We start from the raw sequence: 19,769 nt of genomic DNA on the forward strand, positions 1-19,769 counted from the left end.
TTAAGTATTATAGAAATTCAGTTGTAGGCTGGGCGCGGTGGCTTATGCCTGTAATCCCAGCGCTTTGGGAGGTGGAAGTGGGCGGATCACGAGGTCAGGAGATTGAGACCATCCTGGCTAACACAGTGAAACCCCATCTCTACTAAAAAAAATACAAAAAAAATTAGTTGGGCAGCCGGACTTGGTGGTGGGTGCCTGTAGTCCCAGCCACTCGGGAGGCTGAGGCAGGAGAATGCCATCAACCCGGGAGGTGGAGCTTGCAGTGAGTGGAGGTCGCACCACTGCACTCCAGCCTGGGCGACAGAGCAAGACTCTGTCTCAAAAAAAAAAAAAAAAAAAAAAAATTCAGTTGTAGCAGATTAACGAAGAAACTGCTTAGTTAAGTCATTGTTTGATCAATTTGATTTTAGGTTTGGTTTATGGGAACCTCAGGTAAGGGGCATACTTCAAACTCTTGCTATTATCCTCCCAATGGTCATAATAATAGTCTCCCTGGGGTGCTGTATTCTCTCAAAGGTTTTAAATGCTTGTCTGCAGCCATCTGCAGCCATCTCTAGAGTGTCATATGATTGCTCTTCAACTGGAATGACAGGAACTAAAAGAAATATGCAAGGCCGGGCGCGGTGGCTCAAGCCTGTAATCCCAGCACTTTGGGAGGCCGAGGCGAGTGGATCACGAGGTCAGGAGATCGAGACCATCCTGGCTAACACGGTGAAACCCCGTCTCTACTAAAAGATACAAAAAAAAAAAAAAAAACTAGCTGGGCGAGGTGGCCGGCGCCTGTAGTCCCAGCTACTCGGGAGGCTGAGGCAGGAGAATGGTGTAAATCCGGGAGGCGGAGCTTGCAGTGAGCCGAGATCTGGCCACCGCACTCCAGCCTGGGCAACAGAGCAAGACTCCGTCTCAAAAAAAAAAAAAAAAAAGAAATATGCAACCGGATGGGTGTGGTGGCTCATGCCTGTAAATCCCAGCACTTTGTGAGGCCGAGGTGGGCGGATTACCCGAGGTCAGGAGTTTGTGACCAGCCTGGCCAACATGGCAAAACCCCATCCTCTACTAAAAATACAAAAATTACCCGGGCGTGGTGGTGAGCGCCTGTAATCCCAGCTACTTGGGAGACTGAGGCAGGAGAATCACGGGAACCCAAGAGACAGAGGTTGCAGTGAGCCAAGATCGCACCACTGCACTCCAGCCTGGGGAGATAGAGCAAGACTCCGTCTCAAAAAAGAAAAAAACAAAAAGAAAAAATATGTACCACCAGGAAGACATAACCTATAAATGATGCTCTAAGACTGGAAACCCAAGATGATGGTAACTGAGAGTGGCACTAGGCCCTAAGTTTTGATCACACTCTCACCAAAGTGAGAACCTGCCCCAAAAGGGGTTTTTTAAACAAAATTCTGGGAGGCCATTGTTTTGGACTAAGCTCATACATTAGGCCCCAGTAGATCAAACCAAATCAAAATGGAGTTGCTTGTGCTAAGACTTTAAAGAAACACATAGATTCTAGAATAAGCCAGGTTTTGTTTTTTTTTCCTGCAAATCTCTCCTTTTTTATTTTATTTTATTTTTTCGTGACAGAGTCTCACTCTGTCACTCAGGCCGGAGTGCAGTGGCACGATCTTGACTTACTACGACCTCTGTCTCCCGAGTTCAAGTGATTCTCCTGCCTCAGCCTCTGGAGTAGCTGGGATTACAGGTGTGTGCGCCACCATGCCCAGCTAATTTTTGTATTTTTAGTAGAGACGGGGTTTCACCATGTTGGTCAGGCTGGTCTCGAACTCCGGACCTCAGGCGATCCACCGGCCTTGGCCTCCCAAAGTGCTGGGATTACAGGTGTGAGCCACTGCGCCCCATCTAAATCTTTTAATTAAATTCATTTCCTCTTGCCTAGCGACTATGAAGCTTTAGTTGATCACACAACAAAGGTTCCAGCCAGTTCCAGGTGAAGAAACCACCCCTGGCCATCAAGAAGCTATCCTGCCTCCACTAGACAGAGCAAAGCGAGAGTTCCGTTATCCCCAGTAGGTAGGGACTACACCCCAAGCCAGCATGTAGCAGTTACAGGAGAAAGACCATAGGTCCCTCCTCCTCCCACAAAGATTTATGAGGATCACATCTGTCAGTGGGGAGATGAGACAGGAAAATAGGGTCTAGAGGCAGGGAACCTAAGGCCAATTCACACGTCAGCTATGACAGGAAATATCCTCTTCACAGGGCATATGCTGAGTAAATGACTTTGTAACTTTACTGCGTCCTCTTCATTCACATAAGGCATACATCAAGTAAACAATGGAATCCTCTAGAGGGTATTTAAATTCTCCGAAATTCTGTAATGGGGCTCTTGAGCCCCTATACTTGGGCCTGCTCGCACCCTGTGGGGTGTATTTTTATTTTCAATAAATCTCTGCTTTTGTTGCTTATTTCCTTGCTTTGTTTGTGCATTTTGTCCAATTCTTTGTTCAAGATGCCAAAAACCTGGACACCCTCTACCGGAAACAGGTGTGTGGTCCAACAATGCATGTTTCAACAAGATTCTGATGTTTGCTAAAGTTAGAGAACCATTCCCTAAATGATGTAGTCTCAGGGCAAGAAGATACTAAAAGGCAATTGGCTGCATGTATCTTGTCGGCTTTTCTGATCTCTTGTCCCCTCCACTTCCAACTCCATCAAGAACTGGTATGGATTCCAAAAAAGAAGGTAGCTAATTATCCTATGCTTTGTGCAATCCAATGTAGTCAACCACAAAGGAATCTCATAGAGTTATTTTAGCGACCAAGAGTGTAGTCTGTGAAGTCAGGCTTGCTCAGTTCAAATACTGGCTCCACTTCCAACAAGCTGTTTCTCAGCTTCTCCTTCTCTTCCTTTCCTCTGTTTGTAAAATGATAGCTAATAATACAGTAACTTCAATGAGGATATTGAGATAACTAAATGTATTCAAAACCATAAAGGATAGCTATTATGTTACAATAATTTTTTTCTTTCCCAGACTGCATTTTGGTACAAATATAAAGGTGAGGATATTGCTTCAGTTGAATAGTTAAGAGTCATATTTGGCTGGCCACAGGGCTCCTGCCTGTAATCTCAGCACTTTGGGAGGCCGAGGCGGGTAGAGTGCTTGAGCCCAGGAGATTTATTTATTTATTTTTTTTTTTGGAGACGGAGTCTCGCTCTGTCGCCCAGGCTGGAGTGCAGTGGCCGGATCTCAGCTCACTGCAAGCTCCGCCTCCCGGGTTTGCGCCATTCTCCTGCCTCAGCCTCCCAAGTAGCTGGGACTACAGGCGCCCGCCACCTCGCCCAGCTAGTTTTTTTTTTTGTATTTTTTAGTAGAGACGGGGTTTCACCGTGTTAGCCAGGATGGTCTCGATCTCCTGACCTCGTGATCCGCCAGTCTCGACCTCCCAAAGTGCTGGGATTACAGGCTTGAGCCACCCCGCCCGGCCTGAGCCCAGGAGATTTAAATCAGCATGGACAACACAGAAAGACTATTTCTACAAAAAATGCAAAAAGGAGCTGGGTGTGGTACATGCACCTGTAGTCAGAGCTACTCGAGAGGCTGAAGTGGGAGGACTGCTTGAGCCCAGGTGAAGGCTGCAGGAAGCCGAGATTGCGCCACTGCACTCTAGCCTGGGTGACACAACGAGACCCTGTCTAAAAAAAAAAAGTATTTATAGGGACATGTTGGGTTGCAGGAAGGGCAAAGAGAAAAAGATTGAATTGTAGGAAGGGCGAAGAGAAAAAGATTGAATTCACATGCTGCCTTTTTTACCATGTCAATGGAATTAATGAAGTTACATTTGTAGGTCAGGGAGTAGAGTTTTAAGTTCAGACTATTATGGCAGCCTCTGTATTTATGGGTTTTAAGGTAAGAAATGTCTAGGCTTCTAACTATGAAGGATTTTATTAACTGGTGGGGTGATAAGGGTTTGTTTTAATTCCTACTTCTCATTTGAATCCTTTATGACAAATCCTGTAAGAGGTATAGCACAGCTCAGCAGATTACACAAGAGAAAGTCTAGACGTCCCTCTCCTGATGTAATTAACACAAAGGTCAGTGTTAACCTAATGAATTCAAAGCTATTAAGTTTTCTCCAACAAAATCAGGCTAAACTTTCTAGGTCAGGCAGTTGTTTGTAATTTTGCATGTAAGAGTTATAAAATACTTTTTGTGTGACTAGTTTAATGATCATAGGTTCACTTGTTTAAAACAATCAACCCATGTTAAATTGAAAATGTGAATTAAAATCCACTTGATTGATAAAGGTTATCTACATTTAGGCCTCAGTCTATGGCTTAATAAGCCTGTTGGCTTATTCAAACTATGAAATGGGTAGTTAGAGAACTTTCATGGACCCTTCCAATAATGAAATCTTTAATTCCAAGTTCAAACTAGTGGGAGCAGAAGCATTCAAATTCTCATGAAAAGGTTCCTACATTCAGTATTATCTGAGTATGGTAGCCTTTTTATTTTTATTTATTTATTTTGAGATGGAGTCTTGCTGTGTTGCCTAGGCTGGAGTGCAGTGGCACCATCTCGGCTCACTGCAACCTCCATCTCTTGGTTCAAGTGATTCTCCTGCCTCAGCCTCCTGAGTAGCTGGGATTACAGGTGTCCACCACCATGCCTGGTTCATTTCGTAGTTTTAGTAGAGATGGGGTTTCACCATGTTGGCCCAGGCTGGCCTCGAACTCCTGACCTGGTGATCTGCCCGCCTTGGCCTCCCAAAGTGTTGGGATTACAGGCGTGAGCAACTGCACCCAGCCAGGTAGCCTTTTTAAACTGGTAAAACTACAAGAGCCTTCGGGTTTTGTACATATCCAAAAGATGTCTAGTTTTTAAACGTATTGCTAATATGTTCAGTTTTTCAATCTCCCATGATAGGTGTGGTATAATAAAAAAAAATAGGCCGAGCGCAGTGGCTCACGGCTGTAATATCAACACTTTGGGAGGCTGAGGTGGGTGGATCACCTTAAGTCGAGAGTTCGAGACCTGCCTGACCAATGTGGTAAAACCCCGTCTCTACTGAAAATACAAAAATTAGCCGGGCATGGTGGCCCATGACTGTAATCCCAGGTACTCGAGGGGCTAAGGCATGAGAATCGCTTGAACCTGGGAGGCGGAGGTTGCGGTGAGCAGAGATTGCACCATTGCACTCCAGCCTGGGCAACAAGAGTGAAACTGTCTAAAAACAAAACAAAAAAATTGATTTGGGTTTTTCTACCTGGTTCCTTGCACACAGCTCCAAAAATTCTTGGAATTTCCAGAATGTCTGTTATTCATTACAAGCCCCTTTTGACCTTACCAGTTTATGCTAATGAGATGACTATTGGCAGAGGGGCCCCTAGAGTTTCAAGATGGGCGTGGGTCACTAGAGGAACCCTAGGAAAGGTGATGTACCTTTGTCCTTCATCTTTAACCTTGTGGTCAGAACTCGTTTTAAAATCCTTGTTTCATACCTTGGCTTAAGGGCACAGTATGCGCTATTTTCAGCACTCAAAATTCACTAGACAGTAACTAGCAATTTACATATTTGAGACCACTATCTGTTAGGGTTTTTCTTTCTTTTTTTGAGACGGAGTCTCGCTCCGTCGCCCGGGCTGGAGTGCAGTGGCCAGATCTCAGCTCACTGCAAGCTCCGTCTCCTGGGTTTATGCCATTCTCCTGCCTCAGCCTCCCGAGTAGCTGGGACTACAGGCACCCGCCACCTCGCCCAGCTAGTTTTTTGTATTTTTTTAGTAGAGACGGGGTTTCACCGTATTAGCCAGGATGGTCTCGATCTCCTGACCTCGTGATCCGCCCGTCTCAGCCTCCCAAAGTGCTGGGATTACAGGCTTGAGCCACTGCGCCTGGCCCGTTTTGTTTTCCTTAAACAACTCAGGAACATTGGCATCCTAAGGCAAACTGAAAATTCACTGGGATATAATTTAATTGTAGTATCGGTATTTTCCAATTTCAATTAAAAAATATACTGTTAAATAAGCTTTGCAGTAGGTACCCAACTACCAAACAGTACACACTTGGAAGTGTTCATATCCTTATTTTGATCTTAAAATGTGGCCCCTTAATACAGTGGTTGGCTTTATCTCCAGATTTATATCTAAATCTGACTTCTCCAATGGTGGGAAGTCATTCTCTTCAGTATATTTTGTAAATGTGATACCATTTAACATCAGGATTACCAAAGGGGCTAATCGAATTGGTCTTTTACATTTGACACAGTTAACTGAATTCCTGCTGTTGTGCCTACCATGTAAGAACTATTAATACAAACAATATGAAATTCTTCCATGCTTTTGAGCTGATTTTGGGGTTGGAGGTATGATTGAAAATTTATCACAATTCATGAATCAGTCATGTTAACACGGGTAAAGACACATAAGGAACTATCTCTGCCCAGATATAAACTTTCACACTGGTACTTTTTTAAAGAAGAGTCATCAACACATAATTTTAAACTTTACTTAAAAAATGTAAAGAACTCCCAATATTTAACAGGTAAAGAAAATAGCATATTGGTTTATGTGTTTGTTATATTTTATTTTCCAAGTAATACTGATTAAAAATATTTACACACCTACTTTTAAGTCCACAGTTTAGCACTCTTATTTGTATGGCTTTAAAAGTTATAGCACAAGATCTTTACATTAAGGATCGGGGGGAAAGATTCCATTCAAAACAAAGCCTGATAATTATATACATGTCTTTCTCTGTACTTTATTTTAAATACATTAATTTTTAAATGCTGCTCATCTTTTTTTCATCTGGTGGTAAAATACTAGTGCAACTTTTCATCAAAATAAAGTTTACCACAGATGTAAATACATTTTCCCAATTGAAAATGGCCCTTCAGTGGCCATTAAATAAAATTTCTCAACCTAAGTGAAAAAGAACTGGTGGCTGTCATTATAAGCAAAAATATAAAGTATTATAGCATCATCTACATTGCTCCTTACAACACAAACTTTGAAAGAACCAGAGATGCTTTATAGAAGTTTAGTTGGTTTTGAGAAGGCACATGGGTGTGGTTTTTTTTTTTTTAAACATTCTAGAACTTTTGCCACCACCACTCTTTCTGTTGCAGAGATGGCATCTGTTACTACTGGGGTAGACAAGAATGTTTGTTCAAACTAAAGAAAGCCAGAAGCCAAAATTTACTGCACAGTAACAATGCACTTTTCATCATGCAGCCTTGTGTTTCCTATATTATTCAATTTTCTAACATGCATTAGAATACATAAACTTGTATTCTAATGATTTAAGTTTGATTTTACAATACAGAAAAAATTTGAGGAAGAACATGACCTGGGAAAGAGAAAAGGAAGAACTTTTACCACAATGAAAATAGATACATTCGTACCCAACTATATAATAAGAATATAATCCATTTAAAGTTTCCAGAAATATACTTCTCAAAACTCCCCTTCAGTTATGGAAAAGATCCCTCCTCTGTGGCATTAAGTAGGGGGAGGGGAATCAATGTGTTTCAACAGAAACAGTTCAGCACAACAGGAAACAGCTTAACTTTGGTCCACTTTTCTGTTAGGCTTAAGGACAGTCATACTGCCCATAATCAGTTCAAAAACCCAACAAGTAAATTTAAAAATATACTCATGTGTAATTTCATTCTAAAACTGGCATAGCTGTTCTGTCCTCATTCTCGGCGTTTTCAGTTTCAGAATCCACTGTTGGCTTGGTCTCTAAATCCTCAGCATCTTGGTGATCTTCTCTGGCAGCCTCAGCAGCATGTGCTTGGCTAGACTCTCTCTCCTCTTGGTTCATGATTTCTGGGGTCACATGGTCCAAATCTGCTTCTAGAAGTTCAGTTTGTACTTCCACTGGCATCTGATTTACCCGTTCAACATGCAGCTCCTCTACATGTACTTCAGTACCTTCTTCAGTCTGAATTCGGCCCACTTCTAGATAACTCACTTGGACCTGCTCTGGAAGCTCACTCATGTGTGAATCGTGCACCTGGCTGTCCTGAAGCAGATCTGGATGGACTTGTTCCACAGTCACTTGTGCTGAATCCACCTGAACCTGAAGCAATGGTAGCACATGCACCTTCCCAACTTGTTCTATAATAGTCATTGATGTTACAGGTTCAGTTTGCACACGTGTTTCTACTGAAAGAACTTCTTCTGTTACTAGACGCTCTGAAATATTGTGAGCATCACTGAGATGCCTCCTTAATTCATTTCCTTGCATAAACCACAAATCACATAAAGTACAATGGTTGGGTTTATCTCCAGTGTGTATCACCAAGTGATCCTTGAACTGGTCCCAGCTGTTAAACACACTGTTGCAGACCTGAAATAATCAAAAATATGATGTAGACAATACTTATATCCAAACTGAAGGAAATATGAATGCATTTATTCTCTGTAAAGAAAAGGTTGAAGGCTTATTCTGTAAATGTTATAAATATGATACCTGCAATAGAATCTAGTCCAAGCTATTTCATAATTCTTTGGTTCATTTGGACTTCTAGCTCACACAGCTAGTAATACATTTTTTTTTTTTTTGAGATGAAGTCTCGCTCTTATCGCCCAAGCTGGAGTGCAATGGTGCGATCTTGGCTCACTGGAACCTCCGCCTCCTGAGCTCAAGTGATTCTCCCGCCTCAGCCTCCCAAGTAGCTGGGATTACAGGCATCTGCCACCACGCCCGGCTAACTTTTGTATTTTTAGTAGAGACAGGGTTTCACCACGTTAGCCAGCCTGGTCTCAAACTCCTGACCTTAGGTGATCCACCTGCCTCGGCCTCCCAAAGTGCTGGGATTACAGGAATGAGCCACCGTGCCTGGCCACCTAAATACATTTTGAGAAACATTTCAATACCGCCTTCATTGTTTAAACATAAAGTAACAATATTTTACTTTCTCCCATAATATATAACACTTATATCAAATATTTTATATTTTATATCAAATAATGTAATATTTGATATTTGATATAAAAATGCACTAATCATGAGGGAAAAAATCTAATTATAGCTGAAATGCTTCCTCCAATCCCCATCCCAAATTCTAATAATTGCTCCATGTTTAGCTACAGTTCCAGATTATTTAGGACATAATTTTTATTGACATTGGTGTCATCTATGGTTGGGTTAAAAAAACCAATTTAGTCCCCAAGACAATAATGTTCTTTATTCTCATTTCTTTCCAGACCGTCAGCCCCTATACCTTTGCTTGAGACTGTTTCCCTTTGCTTTTGATGACTGCAAACACAAGACTCCTTTGTTAAGAACTGAATGCATGTGACTGCACGTACCTGGCATTCATAGAGTTTCTTCCTTCCTTTTTTTGCCCCTACTCCAGTTTGGCATGCAGTGAGGTGACATTTAAGAGTGCTATTTCTAGCAAATCGTTCATGACAATTTGGACATTCAAAAGGTTTTTCACCTATTAGAGGGGAAAAAACATATGTCGGCAAATTAAGAAAAATCATAAGAGCAAATAATTTTAAATATTTACTTTGTTTTTTTGAGGGAACAATTTTAATAGTAAATTCCTAAAAGGAGAAATCACAATTCATAATTCAAATATTTTCACCATGTTCCGAAGACTTTTCTAGAGGTAGCAAAAATAATAAAATTTACTATTTAATTGTATCTATGCTTTGACAAAGATAAATATAATTTACATCTAAACTCTGTTCCATATTTTTGCACTTCTTAAAAAAATTATTTTTTTTCCCGTAGATAAAAATGATGATCAACCTCTTATTTCGCAGAAATGCATCATTATCCTTTCTGCATTTTTTGCACTTACCATGTGCTAGACCATGTGCTAGGTGATGAAGGTAAGAAGATAAACTGTCCTTTGCAAAAAACTTCCTATCAAAGGCCAAAGTATAAAGATGAAATACATGAAAATAAACAAATGCAACGCACTGTAAAAGATCTGTCACAGAAAAGCGATGGAATATGTACTGCAGCAGCACAGAGGGGGTCGATTCCGCCTGGAATGAAATAGGAGAAAAAAAAGAAAGAGGCATGGAGGTATAAAACAGCATGGTGGGTGAGGAGTAAGGATGGAGGAATCAGTGATGGAGATTCCCAGATCCCTGTCTTAGAATACCAATGAGAATAAAGAAATAGGACACAGGAGTCCATGTAGGTTTGGAACACGGTATGCTGGGAAAGACTATAAATTCAGTTTTGTGTCTGCTGAGTTTACGGTACTCAGAACAGAGTGGAGATGTCCAGTAGATAGTTGTAAAGATAATTCTGGAGCCAAATAGAGGGTGATTCATATATAAATTAGGGTCTTTTGTTTTTATTTTTTTGAGAGAGAGAGAGTCTTACTGTCACCTAGGCTGGAGTACAGGGGCACAATCTTGGCTCACTGCAACCTCCACCTCCTGAGTTCAAGTGATTCTCGTGTCTCAGCCTCTGGAGTAGCTGGGATTACAGGTGGGGGCCACCACACTCGGCTATTTTTTTGTATTTTTAGTATAGATGGGGTTTCACCACGTTGGCCAGGCTCGTCTCGAACTCCTGACCTCAGGTGATCTACCCGCCTTGGCCTCCCAAAGTGCTGGGATTACAAGCATGAGCTACCGCACCTGGCCAAATTAGGGGTTAAGTGATAGTAAAAACCTTTAGGCAGGAAAACATTTCTGAGTATGTTGTATGATAACAAGAATCAAGGGCAGAACCCAGTGAAACACCAAGTTAAAACAGCAGGTAGATGAGCTAGCGAAAGAAATGAAACAGCCAGAAGTAGAAGGAAAGAAAACAAGGAAATGACTTTAACCAGTGATGTAACTGTATCAGAACGCCCACTGCCACGGAGCAAAAGTGAGTGAGAATCATGTCAATGAAAATAGTCAGTACCAAAGTTCTTTTAAGAAGGCCCAGAAGGCCAAATGCGGTGGCTTAAGCCTGTAATCCCAGCAGCACTTTGGGAGGCAAAGGCAGAAGGATTGCTTGATGGGAACAGCCTGGGCAACATGGTGAGACTCCATCTCTGTTTAAAAATAAAACGGCTGGCCAGGTGTGGTGGTTCACACCTGTAATCCCAGCACTTTGGGAGGCTGAAGCAGGCAGATCACTTGAGGTCAGGAGTTCAAGACCAGCCTGGCCAACATTGCAAATCCCCGTCTCTACCAAAAACTACAAAAATTATCTGGGCATGGTGGTGAGAGCCTGTAGTCCCAGCTACCTACCTGTGAGGACGAGACAGAATGGCTTGAACCCGTGAGGCAGAAGTTGCAGTGAGCTGAGATCACACCACTGCACTCTAGCCTAGGCAACACAGCAAGACTCCATCTCAAAAAAAAAAAAAAACATAAAATGACCTACAAGAAGAGAGATGACTAGCTAGAGGGAAGCATGTCAATAATAGCATTTTTTTTTTTTTTTTTTTGAGATGGAGTTTCACTCTTGTTGCCCAGGCTGGAGTGCAATGGCATGATCTCAGATCACTGCAACCTCTACCTCCCCAGGTTCAGGCAATCCTCCTGCCTCAGCCTCCCAAGTAGCTGGGATTATGGACGTGTGCCACCATGCCCAGCTAATTTTGTATTTTTAGTAGAGACAGAGTTTCACCATGTTAGTCAGACTGGTCTTAAACTCCTGACCTTAAGTGATCCACCATGGCCAGCCAATAATAGGGTTCTTTAAGCCAGGAGAGACATCCATTATTTATTTGTTGATGGGCAAAGAGGCAATGGAGAAAGGAGATGGAATGATAGATGGGACATGGTTTTAGAGGGACATCAAGGCATGGGATCTAGAATTGGCTTTGAAGAAAAGGGAAACCTCTTTTTCTAGAATAAAAGAAGAGAGTATAGGCCAGGCACGGTGGCTCACACCTGTGATCCTAGCACTTTGGGAGACCGAGGCAGGTGGATCACGTGAAGTCAGGAGTTGGAGACCAGCCTGACCAACATGGTGAAACCCTGTCTCTACTAAAAATACACACACACACAAAATTAGCTGGGCATGGTGGTAAGCGCCTGTAGTCCCAGCTACTTGGAAGGCTGAGGCAGGAGAATTGCTTGAACCTGGGAGGCAGAGGTTGCAGTGAGCCGAGATTGTGCCACTGTACTCCAGCCTGGGTGACAGAGCGAGACTCCATCTCAAAAAAAAAAAAAAAAAAGAGGGAACAAAGATTACTGCTATTACAGTTAAGTTGGGGGTTGGAAGGTAAGTATGTTATCTGCTGGAGGAGGGGTGTGGGCAGAGGTCTTTGAATATACCCGGAAGTTCTGAAATAGCAATTAGGAAAAAGAGATAAATCAGACACTAAAGTGCTTAACTTAAGGTTTGAGATATGAATTTTCTCCAGCAGTCCTCAGCAACCAGCGGGTAGGAGTAAATAACTGAATGACTCCAGGATGGAAGGTGGAACCCCAGTAATGGGGAGGTCCTAGATGTCAGCCTTACACTTAAATACAATGACACAGTCAAGTAACTGAGCTATATGTATCATCTGATAAAACATTTATAGCTTATTTTGTACAATTTTTATGTGATGAAAAGTTAATTTGAGAGAAAAAGACCTAATTAGCTGGAATTAGTGTAATACAAAAACTATTCTCAACTACCAAAATGATGAGCAATATCACTAAATGAAATGGTTTAGCGGTTTTATCAATAATTTTTCATTATCAGTGAGACCTAGAAACAAACTGGCATAGCCTCTCCTTAAATGGCAATTTGATCATCTTTGTCAAGATATAAAATGTGCATATTATTAGGGAGGCTGAGGCAGGCCGATCACGAGGTCAGGTGTTTGAGACCAGCCTGGCCAACATAGTGAAACCCTGTCTCTACTAAAAATACAAAAAATTAGCCAGGCATGGTGGCAGATGCCTGTAATCCCAGCTACTCGGGAGGCTGAGGCAGCAGAATCGCTTGAAACCAGGAGGCGGAGGTTGAAGTTAGCCAAGATCATGCCATTGCACTCCAGTCCGGGTGATAGGGTGAGACTCTGTCTTAAAAAAAAAAAAAAAAAAAGGTGCATATTCTTTGACCTTGCAATTCTGCTCTTAAAAATGAAATTACTTGAACATCTGAAAAGGCATATGTACGAGTATGCTTACTACAGCATAGTCTGTAATACCAAAAGCCTAGCAACAACTTAAAATGTTCATCAATACTAGTTGATGATACACCCATAGATTAAAATACTGTTCAGCCACAGGAAGAAAATTTAAATACTCATAAATGTTCCATATATTTTTCAAAATGACTCAAAGATAAACAAAATGGCATGACGCTGTACTACCGCATGCTCGTTTGTTTTTCCAAAAGCATGTGTGCCTGTGTGTGTATGGCTACCTGAAAATGCAAGGAATGTATCTGATAAATCAGAAAAGGATAGCAGTAGTTACTTCAAAAGACCTACTTGAGTAGAAACAAGACTCAGTTTTCATTGTGTGCCATCTGAGCTTTTCCCTATTTAAAAAATTTAGTAAGCTCAGTAAAATGTAGGAATAGCAACATATTAATTCTTTTACATGTGTGGACAGTACAGTTTTCAATGTGCTTTCACCATTTTCTTATTTGTCACAACCCTATAAAGTAGGTATCTTTATCCTTATTTACACAGACAAGAAAAGCCCAAAGATAAAGTGAACGGTCAAATTCATCATGCTGGCAAATGCTGAACTGGAGATGGAAATGAAATTCTGATTTCTGGACACACATTCCCTCTATGATTCCACACTACCTTTCTTGGAAACTAGGGAGTAGTTGTTTGAAAACATGGCTAAAGGTTACCTCTAGGTTCTCTTTTGACACTGTGTGTCCCACAGGTATATCTGTCAACATGTCTGGTATTTCCGTCCTTCCCCATCTGCTTACTCTTCTACATATTTTTTTCTAAGTTAATTAGCCTCCAGTGGCCATCCAAATCAGAAAGCTGGGAGTCACCAGCTCTCTTTTACTCCTACACCTCACTGACCACCAAATCCTACTGATTCAGGCTACGTAATGTTACTCAAATCTCTCTTTTCCACTAACACTGCCTTTACCCAACCTCCCACTCTGGTTTAGATTACTCGAAGATTCCTCACTGAGCTAGCAGGTTTCAACCCACTCCAATCTATCTTGCCAGTCATCTCTCTAGAATATGAATCTGATGAGCTATCTGCTTCGCTGAAACTCCTTTAAAATGACCTAGTCTTCCAAGATGTTATTCAAATTCATTTATGGAATTTATGAAAATAACTACATGATCTCAAACTCATCTCTCATTACTCTCCCTCTTTCTTGCCCTTACACCACTCTAGATCTCCCATATGATGCCCAAGTGCATGCGACATGGTTAGCCCTTCCAACCCCTTTGGCCACATCTCCTGGCATTCCTCTACTTGGACCCAACCCTCTGGCCATAATGCCCTACTAACAGTGATCCAAACAATTTATTTCCTCTCATTCCTCTGTGTCTGTGTATGTGTCATTTCCTTTTGCCTGGAATACCTGTTTCCAGGCTAACTCCTCTTCCTTTCTGAGTCATCAAAGGCTAACGACCCCCGGAAGCCACCTGCTATAGTTTTAACGTTTGTCTCCTTCAAAACTCAGGTTAAAACTTAAACCCCAATTTGGTAGTATTGAGAGGTAGGACCTTTAAGAGGTGATAGGATCATGAGGGCTCTGCACTCATGAAGAGATTAATCCATTCATGGATCAATGAATTAATGGGTTATCATGGGAATGGGATGGGTGGCTTTAAAAGAAGAATAAGAGAAACCTGAGCTAGCATGCTCAACTTCCTCACCATGTGATGCCCTGCATGGCCTCAGGACTCTGCAGAGTCACCACTGGCAGGGCTCTCACCAGATGTGGCCTCATAACAGTGAACTTCTTAGCCTCCAGAACTGTAAGAAATAAATTCCTTTTCTTTATAAATTCCCCAGTTTCAGGTATTGTTATAAGCAACAGAACAGACTAAGATATCACCTTTGTCTCTTCCATCACCAGCAAGCAACCCAGGCAGGCATTCCCACAGGATTCTGCTTACTGTGGTCAGCACTTAGCATGTTACACAGATTGTACACGCTTGTTCCCCCCTCCAGCATATCCTGAGCTCCTTGAAGGCAGGGACTCTAAAACTGTTTTATATTCATGGCCTAGTGGTATATGGCATTATCATTACTATTTTCCAAATAAATTCAGAGGACAAAAAATAGCTAAAATTTTACAAATCAAGCCACAGATTACAGTGCATGCTTTAACAGCATACAGGAAACCAAACCATTGAACTAATAAAGATATGCAAAATATGAAACTAATGGGGTATACATTTTGAGAATAGGAAACAGGAAGAGGATTGTCTCCTGTCTTCAGTTTGTTACAAGGAAAAATTGTCCATTCTTTATTAATTTAAACATAGTTTAAAACTGCTTACAAACATACCTATTTTTATTGTGCTTCACTTTATTGGATTTTTTGAAAATTGAAGATTTGTGACAACCCCATGTAAAGCAAGTTTACTGGTGCCATTTTCCCCAACAGCATGTACTCACCTCATGTCTCTGTGTCACTGTAATTATTGCAATATTTCAAATTTAAATTTAAATTTAAATTTTTAAATTATCATCTCTTATAATGATCTGTGATCAGTGATTTTTGATGTTACTACTGCAATTGTTTTGGGGTGCCCTGAACCACACCCATAACAAAGAACTTAACTGATAAATGTTGTATGCTTCCTGTTCCACCAACCAGCTTTTCTCTCTTCCCTCCCTCACTCCTCAAGTCTCTCTATTCCTTGAGAAGCAACAATATTGAAATTAGACCAATTAATAACCTTACAACAGCTTCTAAGTCTTTAAGTGAAAGAGTCACGTGTCTCGGCCGGGCACGGTGGCTCACGCCTGTAATCCCAGTACTTTGGTAGGCTGAGGCAGGTGGATTCCGAGGTCAGGAGTTAAAGACCATCCTGGCTAACATGGTGAAACCCCATCTCTACTAAAAAATACAAAAAAATTAGCTGGACATGGTGTCAGGCGCCTGTAATCCCATATCCTCAGGAGGCTGAGGCAGAGAATTGCTTGAACCTGGGAGGTGGAGATTGCAGTGAGCCGAGATCACGCCACAAAAAAAGTCACGTCTCTCACTGCAAATCAAAAGGTAGAAGTGATGAAGTCTATGAGAGCAAGGCATATCAAAAGTTGAGACAGGCCGAAAGCTAGGTCTCCTATGCCAGGTAGTTAAGTTGTGACTGAAAAGGTAAAGTTCTCTAAGGAAATTAAAAGTGCTACACTAATGAACATATGAATGGTAAGAAATCAAAATTGCCTTACTGCTGATATGGAGAAAGAGTGAATAACCTGGATAAAAGATTAAACCAAACAAACATTCCCTTTAGCCAAAGCCTAACCCAGAACAAGGCCCTTTCTTCAGTTCTATGAAGGTTGAGAGATTAAGAAGTTGCAGAAGAAAAGGTAGAAGCTATAAGAGGTTAATGAAATTTAAGGAAAGAAGCCATCTCTGTAACATAAAAGTGCAATGCGAAGTAGTAAATGCTCATGCAGAAGCTGTAGCAAGTTATCCAGAATACCTAGTTAAGATCACTGACGAAGGTGGCTACACTAAACAACAGATATTCAATGTAGACAAAACAGCCTTCTATTGGAAGATGCTATCTAGGACTTTCATAGTTGGTGAGAAGTCAATGACTGGCTTCAAAGCTTTAAAGGACAGGATATCTTTATTGTTGGGAGCTATTGCAGCTGTTGACTTTCAGTTAAAGCTAATCAGTCATTTATCACTCCAAAACTCCTAGGGTCCCTAAGAATCTTATTACATGTACTCTGCCTGGGATACAGAAATGGAAGAACAAAGTTTGATTGACAGAACATCTGTTTACAGCATGCTTTATTGACTATTTTAAGCACACTGTTGAAACCTACTGCTCAGAAGACTCCTTTCAAAATACTACTGCTCAAAAACAAACAAACAAAAACAAAATACTACTGCTCACTGACAATGCAGCTGGTCACCCAAGAGTTCAGAGGGAGAGGTACAAGGACATTAATATTGTTTTCAGTCTGCAAACACAACAGCTATTCTGCAGTCCACAGATCAAGAAGTAATTCTGACTTTCCAGTCTTATTAAGAAATACAAAGCCATACCAGAGATGTACGCATGAAGAGGATAAAACCGTGTAAGGACACAGAGAGAAAGTAGCCATCTGCAAGCCAAAAGGAGAGATCTCAAAAGAAACCAACAGACTGATCTTGGACTTCTAACCTCTAGAACTGTGAGAAAATGAATTCCTGTTGTTAAAGCTAAAAACAAACAAACAAACAACAACAAAAACAGGGCTGAGATGGTGGCTCATGCCTATGTTCCAAGCCTAGGGAATGTGATGAAACCCCGTCTCCACAAAAAAACAGAAAAATTAGTTGGACATGGTGGCACGCATCTGTAGTCCCAGCTACTCAGGAAGCTGAGGCAGAAGGATCACTTGAGTCCAGGAGGTTGAGACTGCAAGTGAGCTATGATCGTGCCACTGTACTCCGGCCTGGGAAACAGAGCAAGACCCTGTTTCAAAGGAGAGAGAGAGGAGAGAGGAGAGGAGAGAAGAGAACAACTATCTTGGAACTAATTACTGGTATAGAAATTGGTTGAAGTTAAAAAACAATGAAGTGGGGGTTCAGTTTGCTTTACATGTTCAACTGTTCCTCCAATGGGTATATGGTTCAGTAATTTATAACTACTTAAATTACTTATATCATTTCTAAGGGAAAGACATACAACATAATGTACTTAACTCTATATTCTGCTGTCCAATCCAAAATAAAAAATCTAAGACCTGAGAGGCACATTTAAAGATGTCCAAAATGGTCCGTGTTGTCCTATTTTCTAAGAGGTAAAAGTCAGTAGGTAATGTTTGGGTAAAAGAGGTAACTGCGGCTACTTTCACCTTCATAGGCTATAAAAGCTACTGATTATCTGCTGGGGTATTGGAAACTGCTATCAAAGTTTGCAAGTTACTTACCAGCGTTTGTTTTTGTTTTGTTTTTTCTTTGAGACGAAGTTTTGCTCTTGTTGCCCAGGCTGGGGTGCAATGGCGCGATCTCGGCTCACCACAACCTCTGCCTCCCGGGTTCAAGCAATTCTCCTCCTTCAGCCTCCCAAGTAGCTGGGATTACAGGCATGTGCCACCACACCTGGCTATTTTGTATTTTTAGTAGAGATAGGGTTTTGCATGTTGGCCAGGCTGACCTTGAATTCCTGACCTCAGCTGATCTACCTGCCTCGGCCTCCCAAAGTGCTAGGATTACAGGCATGAGCCACCATGCCTGGCCACCACCGTTTGTTTATTGTGCTGCTGGTATAACAATCGTTTTGCGTAATTAACCCAATTACCACAAATATGTTCACCAACAGACTATTGTTTTCTAAATTTTCTAAACCAAAAATTATAACTATAGGCAGTTTCCAAATATTATATAAAACAGGTAGGTGTCCCTTGGTATATGCGGGGGATTGGTTCATATAGCAAAATCCACGCACACTCAAGTCCTGCAGCCGGCCCTGTGGAACCACACATACTAAAAGCTGGTCTTCTACATACATGGGTTTTGCATCCTGGGAATACTATAATTTTGATCCATATTTAGCTGAATGAAATCTGTATATAAGTGGATGCAAGCATGGATGAACCCATGTTGTTCAAGAGTAGACTGTATATACATATGTTTGAAAACAGAAACCATTTTCCCAAAAGATTTCATGAACGCCTATTAGTTATCCAAACTAGTACCTTAAAGACTTCTAAATCCATACTGGGTTAAGTACAAGATCCCTTTGCTATTCCTGTATTTATTCAGTCCTTGAATACTGACAATAAGAGTTTGGACAGTGAGGGGGATAACATCATCTGAATCTATGTGATTCCTTAATTTCAAGTGATGTATACCAAGTGACGGTGAGAAACCTATTTTTAAAAACTTTTACCAGAAGCTCTCCAAACTCCAGCATCAAAGAAAAAGATTCTGAATACTGTAGGATATCTATGTTGTATTTACTGTATTAACAGTCTAAACAGCCTTAACCACCACATATAACAAAGACTTGGGAACAAATGTCCAGAAGTCTGACACTTAGCATGCTGTATTAACCGCTCTCTCCATACCCTTGTAATAGTATGTTTAGGGACTATCCAAGATTCAATTTGTTGGTGGTAGCTACTGTGTCTGGTGCAGGAGACCTAGTAAAGATTGTTTGGGGAGTGGGAGCAAGCATGAGACCTGAGCAAGGTCAGGGACTCTTGACAGGAAGATGACTGGAATAGGGGATGAATAACTGTGGGAGAGGCCCTGATGTAGGTATCTTGGGACATTTCTATCATGCTTGCATGGCTCCCAGGAGAAGTATAAAAACCTTATTCTCCTTAGCTCCCTGGATGTCCGCCAGTCCCAACATATTTGCTGTTGAAAAGGTGGAGAGAGATGGACATATATTACCTACTGTGCCAAAGCAGGTAATTCAATGTACGTTAAAAAGTATAAACAAGGGCCAGATGTGGTGGCTCATGCCTGTAATCCCAGCACTGGGAGGCTGAGACGGGCAGATCACAAGGTCTGGAGTTTGAGACCAGCCTGACCAACATGGTGAAACCTCGTCTCTACTAAACATACAAAAATTAGCCAGGCGTGGTGGTGCTCGCCTGTAGTCCCAGCTACTCGGGAGGCTGAGACAGAAGAATGACTTAAACCCAGGAGGCGGAGGTTACAGTGAGCCGAGATTGATGCCACTGCACTCCAGCTTGGGTGACACAGAGAGACTCCATCTCCAAAAAAA

The 19,769-nt window shown here is 41.5% G+C and overlaps 1 protein-coding gene across 11 annotated transcripts in view; it reads right to left on the bottom strand.

Annotated features, from left to right (window-relative positions):
* Positions 1–6,442: 6,442 nt before the first annotated feature.
* The window catches only part of ZBTB35 (zinc finger and BTB domain containing 35), a 119,359-nt gene continuing 106,032 nt past the window's right edge, over positions 6,443–19,769 (bottom strand). For 9 of the 11 annotated variants that reach the window (XM_017895972.1, XM_017895980.1, XM_017895975.1 and 6 more), the window contains 2 exons: positions 9,274–9,404; positions 6,443–8,308 (listed from right to left, as the gene is read on the bottom strand). In XM_017895972.1, coding sequence (XP_017751461.1) covers positions 7,622–8,308; positions 9,274–9,404 — 818 coding nt within the window. In that variant the 3' untranslated portion in view covers positions 6,443–7,621. The remainder of the gene's footprint in view (positions 8,309–9,273; positions 9,405–19,769) is intronic. The other 2 variants (XM_017895973.1, XM_017895982.1) reach the window with 1 other exon arrangement.

Source organism: Rhinopithecus bieti, unplaced genomic scaffold, assembly GCF_001698545.2.
Source record: "Rhinopithecus bieti isolate Rb0 unplaced genomic scaffold, ASM169854v2 scaffold_28024, whole genome shotgun sequence".
In the NCBI taxonomy this organism is placed as follows: Eukaryota; Metazoa; Chordata; class Mammalia; order Primates; family Cercopithecidae; genus Rhinopithecus; species Rhinopithecus bieti.